The 18,164-nt window shown below is 38.8% G+C and overlaps 1 protein-coding gene across 1 annotated transcript in view; it reads right to left on the bottom strand.

The window, feature by feature from the left end:
* Positions 1-17,901, bottom strand: part of LOC109911066 (death-associated protein) — an 85,498-nt gene extending 67,597 nt beyond the window's left edge. Inside the window, exons 1-2 of the mRNA XM_020510318.2 lie at positions 17,696-17,901; positions 9,459-9,558 (exon numbers count right to left, since the gene is read on the bottom strand). Of these exons, the coding sequence (XP_020365907.1) occupies positions 9,459-9,558; positions 17,696-17,750 (155 nt within the window). The 5' untranslated portion in view covers positions 17,751-17,901. The remainder of the gene's footprint in view (positions 1-9,458; positions 9,559-17,695) is intronic.
* Positions 17,902-18,164: the final 263 nt, after the last annotated feature.

Below are 18,164 nucleotides of genomic sequence, written 5' to 3'. Positions count from 1 at the left end.
AATAACCCCTTCCAGCTTCATATTTGCTATTTGGTCCCATTATAGACCCTATAAATCTTTTTTTTAAACTGTCAATGTCACATGTCATCAACACATCCAACTTCTGGTGATAAACATGATCAAATGCATTCATGTTGTGTATGAAGAAAGCCTCAACGTTCTAGTTTACTTTAGTTGTTTTAAAAATTTCTTAGATTAAGTAGGCCCTCTATCACCCGTCTCTGTAGATAGCATTTCACCAATTTATACTTCAAAATATGCCATAATTTCTTTTTTGTGATTTTGAAAATCACTTGAATGAGTCGAGTCTTCAAGATTAATGTTTTAAAGTGAATGTCCTCCATTGCTTTAAGTCTGTAGGTGACAACAAATATTGAAAGCCTCATACCACATGGAATGCATCCTTTAGTGTGCACATGATCACAAATTTCTGTTATCCCTTCTGTTTTTTCAAGGGCTTTTAAGATGTTCTGTCGTTACCTCATCTATGCTTGAAATTGAATATTAGAAAAGCTCCAAAGTTTTTTAACCTCTGATAAAATCTTTGGTCTATTATTTGCCTCTATATCTGAAAGTTTTCCTTAATTTGGATCATGGTACAATTCACTTATAAAAGCTGTCTTCTTTTTGCCACTGCATCCCTTTCAAAAAATATTTTATTACATTTGTTTTAACCCTTCTGCCAAATATTTCATCTTGGAGCATATTTTTGTGATTTTGTTTTCTTGTTCCAACACCTCATTAAACCATTTCTCTTTACCTTGTTTACATTTTTATTTTCAAAAGCATGTGCATTTCTATTAATTCCCTTTTCAATCATCAATGCAAGAATCTCATCAGTAAGTCATTCATTAGGCAGAACTTTTCAATGCCCACCCAGAGCTTGGCAGAGGAACAGAATTGGGCAGGGAGCAAAAATCCTGCTTAAAGCTTTGCTATTAAGTTCCCAGAATCTTTCAGGCTGCTTGGCTTTCCAGACCTTTGTCATTGGGAATCAGCTTTGCATTTATTAGCATATCATAATATCTCACCTGCTGGAATTATGTTCATGTTAGGCATGATTGCTGCCATCAGACCAAAATGACATTCTGTCTATCACACAATTAAGTAATGTGGTAGATGATATTTCAATGCTGGCGTGATGGTAGGTATATAGGCTAAACAACCCAAAGAATGGCGAATCATATGAAACAGCATAGCCCTCCTGGCTATTCGCAACAAAATAATGACCACATGCAACTAGTCCATGTTTGAAAAGTGCACAATCTTGTCCAAGATTAGACACTGTCCTGCAATTAGGTGACATTTGCTGGATAATCTGGAGTCTGTAAAGAAATACACTGACCACCAATTTAGGATTGTCAGTTGGACTCACAGCATGGCACAGTTACCTGCGCAGGAAACTACATATAGTAGCTTTCTGTTCTTTGGAGTCAGAAAGAACATGTACACATACCAAGTCTGTTTCAACTCAGTAAAACAGGTAACAGTCCCTGACTGGAGTTAACCTGCCTGCTTTTAAACTGAAAAGGCTTGGCAGTTAACTGTCAATCATTATTAACTAGTACATTTTCCATGGCAATACCTATACCAATCAGCATGCTCTCTCATACAGTTTAAATTGTTTTTCTTTGGAGTTGGTATTCTCAGGAACTGTCCGGATAGGTGCAATTGCTTTGCACAAATATGAAACCTCTCCACGTTTATCAACTCAAGTAAAGTCTCAGTCATACAGTGCAAAGAATGAAATATGACCAAGGCAGACAAACAGGGCTGAACTCAAAAGGAGTTTCAACTCAAAAGGGTACCTTTTGCAGTTGTGTCCTTGCCCCATGTAAGCCCCTGGTGAAAACTTCAAGGTGCATAAGCTGCAGCTCCTTTCACGTTGCATGTGAGCCCTGCCAGACGTGAGGACGGTACTACCACAGTGGTGCGGTAATGCTATACTCATATGTGTAATGAGGTGACAGACAATGACTACATGAGGCATTTGACGGAGGTGTTTGGCACCCAATCTCAGATGAGAGAGTCCTCTGCAGTGGGCATCTTACAATGCTAAGTCATATTCATAGCAGCATGAAGCATAGTCAATAGTACACGTCCTGGCAAAGCACAAGAAACCACGCATCTTCTTGTGACACTGGAGCCAGGACCTCTTGAGCCATCTTTGGGCACTGACCTCAACAGCCACCTAGCTCCCCTAGAGATGGCTCCTTGTTACCAACTATAGGGAAGAAGAACTTACTTTCTCTTCTGGACAACCTTCAGGAGAACCTCAAGTGAGACATTGCTGAAGTGTGATACTACTTTTTTTAACCTTATCTATAACATCTTCAGGATGGGTGGACGTGATGAGCAGAGGGCGAGGGATGCTCCAGGTTTGCAGAGAGTGAAGTGTTGTCTGTTTTCCTTTTAAGTACAGTGCCTGAATGGTCCTGCTAGGCTTTAAAAATGCAGTTATCAAGCCTTCCCACTTGATAAAGTCTTCAAATTTCATTTCTTATCAAAAAGTTCTCTCTTTCTTTGAAGCTCAGAACTGACCACTCATGAGTTTAGGTCAACTCCATCATGGATTTGATTACTTCATTAAGCAAGGGCTTCTCCTTCTCCATCACTTTTTATAACAAAAATCAGTCTTCTGTATCTCCTATTCCTCAGAGGCAGTTCTTAGACTAACAGTGGGGCCTGTACTGTGCGAAGTCCCACAGACTTCACAGGAAACTAGCTGTATTGCCTAATTAACTCTGCCTTTGATATGTCACACATCTTGCTGGCCTCTACCTTCAAAGCAAGTGCCCTATGAGCTTGATAAGATCTTCAGTCCTTTTCACTGTTGCCAGACTTAGTGCACATTAGAAGAGGTGATAACCCCACACAAGTGAAGAAGTTGACTGTCTCTCAGTTCTGCATGGGTGTCGAATTCAGATCCTAAGATATGACCCCTGATGTGCACAACTAGCTACTTGGGAGTCATCAGCAAGAGCTGGAGAGTTGAGAGACAATGGCCTCCCCTGCCCACACCATCTTTTTGACATGGGTGCGCAGCTTTGCAGAGAATCAAGGATACTATGGCACTAGACTTCAAAAACATCACTAGTTGCCAACTTGGGTATACAATACTTGAGAAAGACTCCCCTTGAAAGAGCCACTCTTATTACCCCGAAGCAGCAAACTTCTTATTCCATGTATATCTGGTAGATTTAAGTCTTTTTTCCTACACCCTTCCTCCCACTTTCCTCAACAAAGTCGTTGTAGCTTCAACTAAAATGTGGTACTGCCATTCTGTGCATATAAATTAGTCTTTCCCTTTTATTTTGCCCAGTCAAGCCCTCATGATCCGTCAATCTTGTGCTTCTAATTTAGAGTAGTTAATTGGCTTTCTTTAAGAATTTATAATCTGCACAACCTTCAGCCAAATTATAATACACATGGTCGCTTTAAATCTCTTCAGTAAAAAGCGCTCTTTTGCTATCACTATTGTAGAGTGTAATGGGCCTCATTTAGAGCAATGTAATCTTAGATGTGTAACTGTCAAATCACAGAGCAGAACTAAAACTACTTTAATTGTACTTCTGGATGTCTCCATATGGTAATGCATCACACTTACCCTTTTATAAATTGTACAGCTATTATTTATCTATGCGTCAATAACAGCTCAAATCCCCAAGCCTTAGTTACCCTGCTTAAAATCTGTATTCATTTAGCCAAAATATAAAACTGAATTATTAATTATATCTCCAATTCTTCACCCACTGCCAAATCTATAATCATCAGAATTAATTTTGACATCGTTTTACAGGCAGCTCATTTTATTCCATTGTTCTTCCTACAGTTAAATTCAATTCATTTTCTGTTGCTTCTTTTAATATCATATTTCTTTTTAAGAAAAATCACAAAATAGATCTATTGTCGACAACACTTTGAAATTTCAACAAAATGTGAAGTGTCTTAAGAAAAATAAATCTCAAAGTACAATGCTGGTGTTAACAATGGGTTCCGTTCAATGAATATTTTCAATTTTACAAGCATTCACCCAAAGATGCAACACACCATAGCAGATATGGTACTCTCAGGATAACCTTAATTGTGCAAATATCCTCCTTCTCCAAGGGAGTCAAGAGTACACAATCTGTGGCTGGAACAATTCACACCCTTTCTCACACCCTATTTAAAACATCAAGTTTCCTTTCCTGGTGAATAAAAATAAGTAAATCTGACGAAGCCTTATTGATTTAAGAGGTTTTAGGCTAAATATTCCAGATACTCACTTGAAAGTGGCAGCATCCAGTGTTAAGTTCTGCATTGACGGAAACCTAAATATATTAAGTGCTTCAAGTGCAACAAAAATTTCTACATTTTATTTCTTCAACATTTTGCAAAGGTATAACTATAATACCATGTGCACGTTATCCACATATTTACTGCCGTCAAAAGAACTGGTTTCATCTTTAAGCTAGATGTTTTTCTTATCAATAATAGTTCCTTCCAGTTTTAAGAACTTTATTCTTCTACTACCTATGCATCCAGCTCCAGTAGTTATAGTTCCTTACATCCTTTGGTCAATATGCTCCACTTACTCTCATATTCTTTAGTTTCATACAGTCAGAGTATTCTAGCAGAGAGAGAGGCCCTTCGGCCCACAGTGTCCATACCAGTCTGTCAAGTACTTGTCTAGTCTAATCCCACTTCTCAGCACTTGGCCTGTTGCCTTATACATTATGGTATTTCAAATACTGTATTCATCCAAATACTTACTAAAATGTTGCAATGGTTCCCACCTCCACCCACCTTTCAGGCAGTGAGGTTTCAACTACCTATGGTCTCTGGGTGAAACAATTCCTCAGCTCCCCTCTAAATCTCACCTTAAATCTATGCTCCCTGGTTACTGACCCCTCTTAAGGAGAAAGTGTCTTCCTACCTATGCCCCTCAATAAAGTCTAACCTCAGCCTTTTCTGCTCCAAGGAAAAACAACCTAAGCTATTTAGTCTCTCTTCATTGCCGAAAGTCTCCATTCCAGGCTACATCCTCATGAATCTCCTCAAAAATCACTTCCTTCCTATAATGTAGCAATAACAACTGCACACAGTACTCCAGCTGGGTCTTAACTAATGTTTTATCCAATGTAACCTCCCTGCTCTTATATTCAATGATTCAATTAATAAAGGCAAGTATCCTATATGTCTTCCTAACCATGTTATCCACCTACCCTGTTGCCTTTAAGGATCCATGGACATGCACAGCAGGGTCCCTTTAATCTTCAGTACTTCCCAAGGTCCTACCATTCATCATGTACTCCCTTACAGCATTAGTCCTCCAAAAAGGCATCAGCTCACACTTTTTAGGATTAAACTCCATCTGCCAATATTCTGCCCATTCAACCAGCTCATCTATACACAGTTTACCTTTTCACTGTTTACTATACTGCAACTTTGAATGTCATCTACGAGCCAACTGATCAAGCCTCCTATGTTTGTGATTAGATTGTTAATATATCTTCAAGCAGCAAGGCACTCAGTACTGAACCCTGCAGACAATATTGGACGCAAGCTTCCAGTCACAAAAACAACCTTTAACCAGCACATTTTGTCTCCTGTCACTAAGCCAAATTTGGATCCAATTTGCCAAACTGCCCTGGATTCCATGGACTCTTACCTTCCCACATGTGAGCCATGTCAAGAATCTGAATGAAGTCTATGTGAACTATAATCACATTACCCTCATCTACATAGCTAGTTATTTCCTTGAAAAAGGCAAATTAAATTTGTTAGACACGATTTCCCTAACTAAGCAACGGTATTCTTGATTTATCGTTGCCTCTCCAACTGGTGATTAATTCTGCCCCTCAGAATTCTTTCCAAAAGTTTCCATATCTGTGACACTAGATTCACAGGCCTGCAGCACCCTGGTTTATCCATACCACCCTTCTTGAAAAAGGTGCCAAGTACCACATTAGCTGCCTCCCACTTGTGCTTTCACCTTTCTTGTGATCAGAGAGGATTCAAAAATTAATGTCAGGATTGTTACAATCTCCCCACTCACCTCTCACAGCAGCCTGAGATGCATCTCATCTGGGCCTGGGAGCTTATCTACTCACAGGCCAACTGAAACCATTAACGCCTCCTCCCTCTCAATACTAACTTGTTCACATATAGCAAAGACCCCCTCCCAGATTTCTATACCTACATCATACTTCTCTTTGCTGAATACAGATGCAAGGTACTCACTCAAAATCTCATTCAAATTCCAGCTCCACACAGATGGTCACTTTCATCCCTAGTGGGCCTCAATTTTTCTATAATTGGCTTCCAAATATAATTTGGATTTCTCTTTATTTTATCTGTCAATGTTTTTCTTTTACATGCTCTGACTTTGCTCTCCTAATTTAAGCAATCCTTTGCACTTTCTACACACCTTTAGAGCTTTGGTATCTACCACAGTAACCCTTCTTTTAATCCCCCTATAATCTAATTCTGTGCATTCCTTGATATCCAAGGTTCCCTGGCTTGTTGACTCATTCAAGAGGTATGAGGAAGAGGTATGTTAGCCCCGCACTCTCTCAATATCTTTTTGAAGAACTCTCCCTGCTCTGATGTAGATTTTCCTACAGGTAACTGTTTCCAGTCTTCTTTGGCCATGCCCCCTAAACAAAAAAAAAAACCTTTACTTCATATCCATCTTTGTCTTTTCCATAACTCAGTAAGATTTAACATAGTTATGGTCACTATCACCACTAACAACTAAAATTAGGTTCAGCACCACCCCTTCTCTTGCAGGGCTTCCTACAGACTTGCCTAAAAAGCTCTCCTGGATACATTTTAAGAATTCTGTGAAATCTAAGCCTTTCATTCTTTCTATACCAGTTAATACTGGGAACGTTAAAATCCCCTAGTCCCTATTATTTTTATACCTCAAAGTTGCTTCCATATCTGCCCTTATCTCTCTTGGACTATTTGGGTCTCGTACGTGCACTCTCAACAATGATTATCCACTTTTTATTGTTAAGTTCTATCCATATGGTGCCAATATTATCCCTCCTTAACCTAGCAAGGGACTCCTCGATCAATATTGTGACACCTCTTCCTTACACACCTTTCTCCATCTCACCTAAAGATTCCATAACCCTCTCCCTGTTACTAGCCAAAATCCTAGAGATTTGAAGAGTAAGCTCCAGGCTACTATTTGCAAGCAGCCCAGGAGAAAAAAAAAGCACAGGATTTTAAATTTAAATAGTGTTGTTTTCAGTTTGTTTGAATACCCAATGATTAGTTACATAATTATTACAGATGGGGAAGAAGGATTATGACTGAGTAGGGTTGCTGATAGAAGAGTCTTATGATGAAACTTCAAGGGACCCAGCCAGAGTAATATTTCTACCTTACTGACTAGAGCTGGCTTCATCTTGCATGAGATTAAAGACCTTTATGGGCTTATTGCCCATCATGAATTGTCCTGGAGATGGACTATAATTTTAAATAATATTTACATTTTATTCTCAATGCAGCCATTTCAGATGTGCGGAATGCTCATTACAGAGTGATGATAATCTAAAAAGCATTGCCTATGAAATTGATGGAAGTATTTCAACAACATTCAGAAGGGAACCGAATAAATACTTTAAAAGGAAAAATTTATCGGGCTATGGATAAGGGGCAACAAAGTTGGACTTAACGATAGTTCTATCAATAGCTAGTACAAGTAGTATTGGCTGAAAGGTTATATCATTCTATGATTCTACAGCAGTTTTCAGCATTTGTGTAATTAGTAATGGAGGATAAAGAGATGGCAGACAAATTGAACTGATACTTTGTGTTGGTTTTTGCTTGAGGATACACAAAATTGCTGTAAAACAGGAATTGAAGGAAGGGAGGAACTCAAGAAAATATCAAAGGATGCTTCATAACCTATCTCTCTGCCTTTGAAGACTGTTATGGTTTATCACAGGGGTAACAGAATATAAGAGTAGGAAGGTTACACTTCAGTTAGACAGGGCATTGGTGAGACCACATCTGAGCAATGCTTACGGTACCAGTCACCATACTTACAGAAGGATGTTAATCTGTTCGTAGCTGTTCTGAGAAGGTTTATTAGATCAGCACCTGAAATGAGCAGATTGCCCGATAAGGAAAGGCTAGACAGTCTAGGCCTGTACCCTCTGGAGTTTAGAAGAGTCAGAGGTGACTAAATTAAACATAAAAGATCTGAAGGTGCTTAACTGCCTGGATGTTGAAAGCATGTTTCGTCTTGTGGGAGAATCCAGAAAAAGGGGTCAGTTTAAAAGTAAGGGTGCATCCATTTAAAACAGATGAGGAGACTTTTGTCCCCCTGTGAGGTTGGAGTGTCTTTGGAATTCCTTTCCTCTAAAGGCAATGGATGCAGAATCTTTAATTCTTTTTTTTCCATAGCAGAGGTAGATAGATTCTTGGTCACCAAGTGAAAGATTATCACGGATTGTAGAGTTTAAAATCAGATCAGCCATAATCTTATTGAATGGTGGAGAAGGCTCAAAGGACTGAATGACTCTTCTTCCTATGTTTGTAGGTTTCCTGGCTCAGCACCCTAGAATAGGAAGTAACGCATTTTGCTGAGGAAGCTCAATACCACTAAGAGTTAGGTCAATTCCATGAGACTTTCAGCAGTCACATTTATTTTTAAAATAACTAAAAGCCAAAAAACAAAGAGAGGTTATAGAATGGATTTAGTAAGCTGAGGAAGTTTTAATTTCATCTGGTAAGATTAAACAGATTTCCCATGTTTCACTTTACCTTGACAACACAACTGAAGGCAAGGCCAAGCTGAACAAACAAAAAATTATAGCTGGTCAATGCATTGAGTACTGATTCACCGTACCCCTTCAAGACTGAAATGGAGATTGACTTTTGAATGGTACAGAGATCACATTATACAAAAAAGGTATGGTAACCATGGTCTCCTCGTTGGTTTTCTTTGTTAAAAATCACCTAAAGGGGTTGTGAGGAATTGACCACAATTGTTTCCTCAGTGGTTCGGGATTTTCTCTTTTGTTCTGTCTCTAAAGAGGTTGCTGGATGCAAGGGGTTAGAAAGGGACTGGATGCTTCGTCATGATGCTGTAGGGTTGGAGGGGCTAGATCCACACACTGGCTTTACCACCTAGTCAATTCCATTTATTCATATAGTACCACAAACAGGGGTTTAGAATATTTTTGAAATGAGTTATACCCTTGTTGCCTCTTTATGAACAAAAACTTGCAGTACCCAGGCTTGATGCACAACCACAAATGAGACCAGAGCAAGCTAGACAGTGCAAAAAAGTCTTTTCATGTTGCCAATTTTTCTTAATTGTGGCATTATCACCTATATACTAATCCCATGCTAAAACATACCTGCAACTACAGCAAGCTAAGACATTATATCAGCTCCAGCCCTTCTTTTTATAGCACATTTATCACTTGCCTCATTTGGAGATACGTCAGTCTCACCTGTTGCTTTCCCAGTCTTCACTCTCCTTATCTTTCTCTGCTGAAGCGTGGGTCACAGGGCCTTGATGTTTCTTCACAATTCGCATACCACCTGCTTTGACTAAAGACACAGCAGACAAATAAGAAAGCAAATAAAGGCAGGTAGCAAGAGAGAGAGGACAACGGGTCGGAAAAGATTGGGGGGAGGTTTGGATGGGCAGGTGGGCGAGGCAGTGGGACTTAAAAGAAAATGAATAGTAACATTTTACAAACTGCAGTCAAATTGTATCTTAAAATCATAAATGAAATAATTTACTCCTGAACAATATCAGTAATTCCTTGTTTTGTGTGGCTGAGTGCACAAGGTGCAGTTTATATCTTTGAGGCATGAGCTTTCCCAGAAGTACCAATTCTGCATTTACCTAATCACCCACATTTCTGGTGGTATATGGATTCTTCTCAAGACATGAAATTGAACATCTTCCTGAATTGGCAAAGTTAAATTTTGCTGCATTAATGCACACACTCATGGGAAAATTGGATTAGAGTTGGAGATGATCTAATGAACCTGGCTTTTATGGGAGTAGTGGGTGGGAGTGTAGGTAAACTGTAGAACAAAGTGGAAGAAAACAGTGTTTGAAGAGAAAAATACAGAACTTGTTTTTATAGAGCACTGTCGATGATTGCAGGGCACCCCAATGTACTTTACAGCCTTTAACATAATTTTGAATTCCAATCACCATTGTAATGTACTTGGAAAAGGAGGGCAAGCTTCCTGAATAGATTTCAGCATTTTCCCAACGACTGATATCAGACTAACTCAGCTGTAGTTGCCCATTTTCTCTCCCTCTTTCAAATCTGCTGCGACAATGACAGGATCTGGAAATTTTGGAAAATTATAATCAGTATATCCATTACAGCTGAACTTATTTCTTTCAGAACCTAGGATACCAGCCATCAGGTCCTGGGAATTTGTTAGATTTTAGTTCCAGGTTTCTCATACTTTCTCTCTTATATTGGTTACCTTATTTTCCTCAGTCTTCAGTACCCAAGTTATCTTATATTCCTGCCATTTCGTCAATTTACATTCTGATTTCTCCCATCTCTGCCTCTAAGGTACTAACCAATGATTACTCTAGCCTTTTTATATGCTTGCAAAAGCTCTATGACTGTTTTGTTTTAAATATTCCTGGCTAGTTTACTCTAATTCTATTTTTGTTATCCTTATAGTCATCTTTTTAGTGGCATTTTGCTCAAAATTCCCAGACTTGCTACTATTCTTTACAATGTTACAAGTCTCTTCTTTAAATCTAATACTAAACTTAATGAGTAAGCCAATGAATGTGGTTTTCTTGCTGAGTTGTTGTTGCTTAATAGAATGTACATCTGAACATTTTAAATTGCTTCTTTGAAAGTGTTTCCTACTATTTACAGCCAAACCCGTTAAGTCTGTCTACCAAAACAGTCTGAGCCATTTCTCTCTTAATAATCACGTAACTAGTTCAAGATTCTTGTTTGTGATTGGAATGTGTTGCTTTCAAATTTAACATGGAATTCAATTATACTGTGACCCCCAGGTCCTAGTGGATTGTTCACCAAGATTACTAGTTGTTGTTGCCCCTTTATTTAGTACTAGATCTCCTGTTGATTCCACAGTATATTGTTCCAGGAAATTGTCTCAAAAACATTCTACAAACTCCTCTAAGATCACCTTTTCCAATTTAATTGGTCCAGCCTACAAGAAAATTAAAGACTCCCACAATTATTGCATTTCTTTTGTTAGATGTTCCGCTAATTTCTTGTTTTCTTCCTCTTATCAACAGTATGATAATAGTAGGGGCCTGTAAACTACATTCACTCATGTTTTTGATTTTTACTATTCCTAATCTCCATCTATTCTTATTCCACTTCATGATCTTATCAGCCACGATCTTTTACTATTAATGTCAATCTTCCACCTTTTCTCATCTTCTACTTTGCCATTCTGTATTTTCAAATTATTTTGTATGCTGGGATATTTATTCCCCATGCATTCATGTCTCGGTAATGGCAATTGCATCTATGCGGTCTGACCTGCTGTACTTTTCCAGTCTCACACCTATAGACTCTGGTTTCCAGCATCTGCAGTCCTTATTGTCTCCACCTCTTTTTGTGCCACTACTTCAATTTATCATATTGTAAATTCTCTGCGCATTCAGATAGAGGGCTTTTAAGTTTGTTTTTAAAAACTATTCCCTGCAAGAAACTGATCAGTTGAAGAACAGTTGCTGGCAAATTCTGTCCTTTGGTGTCTCACTGTTTTTATTCTCAGCTGTGTCTTGACATTTTTTCCTTGGGTTTCTAAACTCCCCATTATTCAAACCCTTCCCATAACAGTGCACTCAGGGGTATAGATCAATTCCTTGTAAACAGATGGAAAACAAAACAGGAAGGGTCTAGATCCGAAACATCAGCTTTCCTGCTCCTCTGATGCTGCTTGGCCTGCTGTGTTCATCCAGCTCTACACCTTTTTAATCACAGGTGTACAGGTCATATGGAATGGCATTTGGCATACAGACCAAGGGAGAAGAGGGCGGAACACATAAAACAGCGTTGGTGCCCTGTGATTTGTTACAGGTTTTAATCTGCCTACTCAAAATTTATTTTCCAACTTTAAAAAGGACAAGTTACAATGGTGTTTTGATAACAGATAAATTAGTTATATCAAGTTTAGCAGCACTGGTACAGTCTAACCTTCAAGTGTGAAACTATACAACAGACTTTAGGGGTCACAACAGGTTTAACCAGTACGCATTTCTGCTATCCAACAGGAAACAGAATTATACATCAGTTAATCAATTAAGTGGTGATTTAGGTGTTAAGTTTAACAAAAAAGCCAATTCATTTCTTTTTAAAATTGAACCTAAGAAACCAAAAAATAAAAGTATTACCATGTAACCGCAAAAGTTTCAAGGCCTTCCATTATGGAAGTGAAAGATTTTGTTCTCTGCTGATGGAATACTTATTGAAAAAGTGCAAGTGCCCATTTTATAGACAGTTGCCTTTTACCAAGGCAAAATCATATTCTAATCCTGCCTCCCAGATGAAAGTCACTTGTGTGCTGAATATTAAACTGCTTTCAAGCCAATTATGTAATCATTCCTCACATCATCCTTGGAGATTGTGAAGACAGTACAGAAACACTTCTGTCTATGGGCAGATTAAAATAGGAAACCAAAGAGCACCAACACACAACCAAGGTCAATTAGTTAATTAATTAACACAGAATTGGAATTTTACAGTTTACATAACATCAAGGTCAAAATACATGATAACTTTCTTGGGTTTTTAGAAGTTACAAAACTGTTACCAAACAGCCAAAAACAACTTAAAATCAACTTAAATTCTGATTAAAAGAAATGCAACACCATTTTTCTCTCTCAGATACCAACTAACCTGTTTACTTTCCAACATTTTTTTTGATATTTCATCGAGCATACCTGTGCTGGCTCTTTGAAAGTGAATTGTGCTTAGACTCACATGCCCGCTTTTTGTCCACAACCTTGCAAGTTCCCCATCAAGGACCTGCCCGACTCCATTCTTAAAATTATTTATAGAATCAGATTCCAATATCTTTCAGATCATGGCAAGTCAGAATTTGAAAAAAAAACAAACAAACATTCTCATTTTGCTGCTAGATCTTTTGCTAATGAATTAAAATCTCTGACCTCTGGTTACTGATCTGCTCACCACACAGAGAATAATTATCTATTTATCTAAACATCTCAGCATTTTAGAAATCTTCAAAAGAACACCTTTTAAAATCTCTGCTCCAAGGATAACAGTCTGAACGTTTTCAACTTCTCCTCATAACTGAAGTCCCTTCTCTGTGGTAAACTGTCTCTATATCCTTTCATGGTGCTGAATATAGTTTACCCGACTCCAGTTGAGGTCTAACCAGCGAATTATGAAGCTCTTCTATGATAAACTGAGTTCTATAAGTAGAAACAGAATATAAAAACAAATAACCCATGTTTGTTTTATTTTCCAGGATATATAATCCAAAGGTCCCACTGCTCATTTATACTTTGCAAACTGGTGCATGTCATATGTTTGCAAACTATAGCAAGTTTTCTTTCCAAATTACTCCTCTGAATGTACAACACTTAATTCTGCACATTATAAATTCCATCTATCATATTTCTGGCTATCACAGTATGTTAGCCTGAACTTTACAGCTATTACATTGCCAACCTTAGTCCACCTACAACTCTAGAATGCTGCCCACCATGTCAGAGATCAGATTGTTTATATAAATTGCAAAGTAAATGCAATCCAAAACTGATCAGTAGAGGACACAATTTCAAATTACCTTCCAGTCTTAAAAACATCTATCCACCACCAGCCTTCTTGTCATTCAGCAATTTTATACTCGCATCACCATTTTCCTTATTTCCATGAGTTTCCATCTTCTTTGTAAGCCTATGTGGTACTTTGTTGCTCGACTTCTGCAAGTACATGTATAAAATATCTACTGCACTGACCTACACCGTTTGACTTTAGTGACCCTTGGCCTCAATCATTCCGGGTATTAACTGCTTGGGCAAAATCAACCTACAATTTACAACCGGAAAAATTAAAAGCGATGGTTTAACAAAAAAAAAATCAAAAAGTGGTCACTTGCTATGGCACATCCAAAAGTTCAAACAGGCTCAAACTTATAACACAGAAGGACAGTCAGTCCACAGGGTCTTTGCCAGCTTTTCAGAAGAGCTGTTCAATTTGTCCCACTCCCCCAAAAATTTATCTCCTTTAAGTATTTATCCAATTAAGTTGGTGCTGAATTGTAAAAAAAAAGGTACATTTGACTAATTAATAGATCCAGTGTACAGCTTCAGCTGCCAAGAGGGAATACCTAGCAGACATGATGAGCAAATGGCTGCCATCTATACAGTTAGACGATAGGTCACAAATTTAAGAACATGAATGATACTAACAGCCGTGCAAGTCTTTCATTCAAGTGACACTGTATTAACTCATACTATATTTCCTACTACTAGTTTCTTTCTGCATTGAAGTCACGTCCCTTCAAGTAAACATTTACTGTTTGGGCACACCAGAACTGACAGTGTGGTAAAAGATCAATAAAAACTACAAACGTAATGATTCTCTCTGCCACTGGGGTAAAGTTAACTTGCGAAAGTGTGCATCTGCAGGTCAACCAACTCCAAACATCTCTTGGGAGTTATTTTCAAACAAAATGATTTCCTTCAAGGTCTCAGGTCTGACTGTCGCAGTAATAATCATTCATTGCAAACAGGATTCTAGTGGAAACTTTTTGAAGTACCAGTTTGCACAAAAATAAGAAGCTGAGATTGAAGATTTAGATGCAGCTGTTCTAAGTACAGGGAGGTACAAGTGCTGTTATAGCGTTGCAGGAATGTGTAAAATAGTAGAATCATCTAACAGGTTAAAATGCTCACTTGTCACAAAAAGTAGCTTCCAAACCACTGTTTATGGCACAAACAAAACCGCAAAACCAAGGCAAACGATATAAGCTACATCATCAAATCACTCAGTCAGCTGGTAGAAAATTTAACCCAATGAAAAGGAGATTTAGAACCAAAACAAATTCAAAGATGACACACCTTTAAATAGTCTGTGTCACAAAGAGAAGAACGACATTAAAAATGAGAAAAAAGAAAGTTAAACTCAGTTCACCAAGCTCAATGCTGCTTTTCTTGAAAGTACATGATGGTCTGTGAATCTATAGGCAATGGCCTTCCAGCTCCAACTAAGCCATCCTTCAACATAGCACACTTTACTGAACGACATCAGATCTGAACACAGCCATCCAATGCACATAGGGTACTCAGAGCAGGAGTTGACTGACAGTGATCTGGAACAGGAGCCTTAGTCCTAGCTGATGTTTCTCTTCCTCACTCGCAGCAAAGAGGACTGAATATGCTTTCACTATACACTCTGGCAGTGTATCTCTGACATCAGACATTTATTGTGTAAAAAGGTTTTCACTCACATCTCCTCTGGTTCTTTTGCCAATCACTTTAAACAGGTGTCCTCTGGTTCTTAAATCATTAAAACAATGGGGGAAAAACAGAACTACTTCTATCGATTCTGTCTGGAACCTTCAGGATTTTGATCACTTTTCTAGGGCCACAGATCGCCAGTCTATTCTTTAATTACCTTCTATCCATTTAATTTCTTTTAGCTAGAAACACGAATGTTCTCTGCACCCTTTCCAATGCCTTTACATTCTTAAAATTCTTGCCACAACTCAACAGTATTTCAAAATGGTTCACCATAACTTCCTTGCTTACATGTTCTTCTCAATTCATAAGTTAATTTTAGTCAACCTGATTCATCATGCTGTGACACAATGCAGGAGGGGCTTGAATGTGGAGCTTTGGGCCAGCAGTAGGGACACTACCATTGCATCACAACAGCCCTTCACCTTCATTTATAAAATCTTGGATCCTGTATGCCTTATTAACTGTTTCTTCAACCAATACTGCCACCTTCAGTGATTTGTGCATTTATATTCCAGGTTGATTCTTTAGAATTACAGCCTTCATATTCTATTGGTCTTTTTTGTTCTGCATTTTGTGATGTAAACACCTCACAGTTCTCTGTATTAACATTTCATCTGCCATAAGTCTGCCCATTCCTGTCGATGTCCTCTTGAGGTTGAACACGCCTCCTCACAGATCACAATACTTTGAAGTATCGCATTATCTGCAAAGTTTTGCAATATATTCTGCAAACCTAGTCTAACTCAGTAACGTTAATCAAAAACTTTTCAAACTTTCCACCTGGAAAGCAGCAACAAGGAGTGGGTTCTACAAAATGGAGGCACCCTCTCTCCAGCTTCAATTTCATAAAATCTTTTGAAGTCTAATTAACTGATGAGGGAAAGCCCACTACAGGGTGAGCTACTGCTGAAAGGGTCTCAAACACTGTCTGGAGTATTGGCTTCCCGTCTGGTAATAAGACATTACCTTCAGGTAATTACCTGGCTCCATCACCTGTAAAAGGTAAAGCGAACTAAGAACTTCACAGGAATGTTATCAAACAAACTTGAGACGAAAATAGAACAAAATAAAAGGCAGGTGTGCCAAATTAAAGGTGTTATGAGGCAATTCAAAAAGAAGAGACAGATACAGAGGACAGAGGTTTAGGGAGGCAATTCAGAACTTAAAGCCCAAGCAGCTGAAGCTAACAATTCATAAAGTGATTAAAAGTCAGGGGTGTACCAAGTGTACAGTTTTCAGAAGTGTTAGGACTGCAAAGACCTCTGGGGATGCCAAGATTGGAGAAAGGTTTAGAGGTTGGGTAGGTCAAAGACCATGAATGAATAAATTATTCTATAGAGTAATCCATCCTAATTGCTAACTCTACTTGCCTCTCAAAAAAAAAACTACCAGTCTGGTGAATTTTGTCCAGCACTTACATTACTTTACTTTTCATGACTAGTTTGTTTTCAGGAACCGGACATACTTCTAAAATCATCACTTATGAAACACTAAATTTTGTACCAGATACATTCAAAATCTCAAACACCCAAAACATCCATAGACACCAAGGGTTCCTGCATTGTGCCAGCTAATACTTCCATAAAATCATAACGTATAGGAGTAGAATTAGGCCATTTGGCCCACTGAGTCTGTTCTGCCATTCAATTATGGTTGATATATTCCTCAACCCCATTCTACCTTCTCCCTGTAACCTGCACTTTTTAAAAGAAAATTATTCTCACAATATTTAGGCCAGCATTTATTACCCATCCCTAATTGGCTTTTAACATATAGCTTTTTACTGACAGATGGATTTTAAACCTCCCACTAATAAAACATATTCTGAAATACCTAAGATCAGAATTTTAATTAATATCTTTAAAGAGCAGGTGTGAACAAATTATCAGAGCAATGTGGCAACCTCTGATCACTGTTTCTTATCAGTGGCCCTTTAAGGTGTCACTCTGGAACAGACATTTCTGGAGCCTTTGGACAGTAACAAGAGAGAAATCTTACTCTCATTGCAATACAACAACTTTAAGTCTTTTTTCGGAATTGAAATCTCAGTCAGCACTACACTCAAAAGCTTAACCACAGCCGACATCCACTAATCTGTACGATTGCATCACTTCGACTTTTCCTTACTTAGGTGAACTTTGCAGCCAATCTTCCAGATAGAGGGAAAACAAAGTGATTTACATGATGCCACAAACTGCCCTTCCTGACATCCATGGGTTAAATACGTACCGGCAGGAAGGTGCCCAGCTTTGGTTTCCACTTTCGCCTTGGGAGGTGATGACATCCTTGCCCCTTAGATACTTTCACTCACCCTCTGCTACAAAGTGACAACGTGGCTACTGGTAAACAGCGGCTCGCTACAGCAGCCGAGCATGCGCACATCCCAATTCCTCCTTCCTCTCCATCCCTCCGTGTCATCACGCGCCGGGAAGGAAAGGGGTAAGGGAACGTATGCCGTCACCGCGCAGTCGCAGTGCGGGACCATTACGTCAGGGTATTTGGGAGGACACGTGGGAATGCAAAGTGTCATTCTGATGTCATTCGCAGGCCACCCACTCGTAGAAGCCGCTGAAATACGAGGGTCCAATCAGATTGGAGGGGCGGGCGCTTGTTTTGAACGGGGCGGTGCCCTCAGTGATCTAGACCCAAGGTCATCTTAGGTGTAGTAGGGACTGCAGATGCTAGAGAACCTGAGGTA

Source organism: Rhincodon typus, chromosome 2, assembly GCF_021869965.1.
Source record: "Rhincodon typus isolate 14 chromosome 2, sRhiTyp1.1, whole genome shotgun sequence".
NCBI lineage: Eukaryota > Metazoa > Chordata > Chondrichthyes > Orectolobiformes > Rhincodontidae > Rhincodon > Rhincodon typus.
Note: the sequence above shows the minus strand (reverse complement) of the source record. Positions and strands in the feature narration are given on the sequence as shown.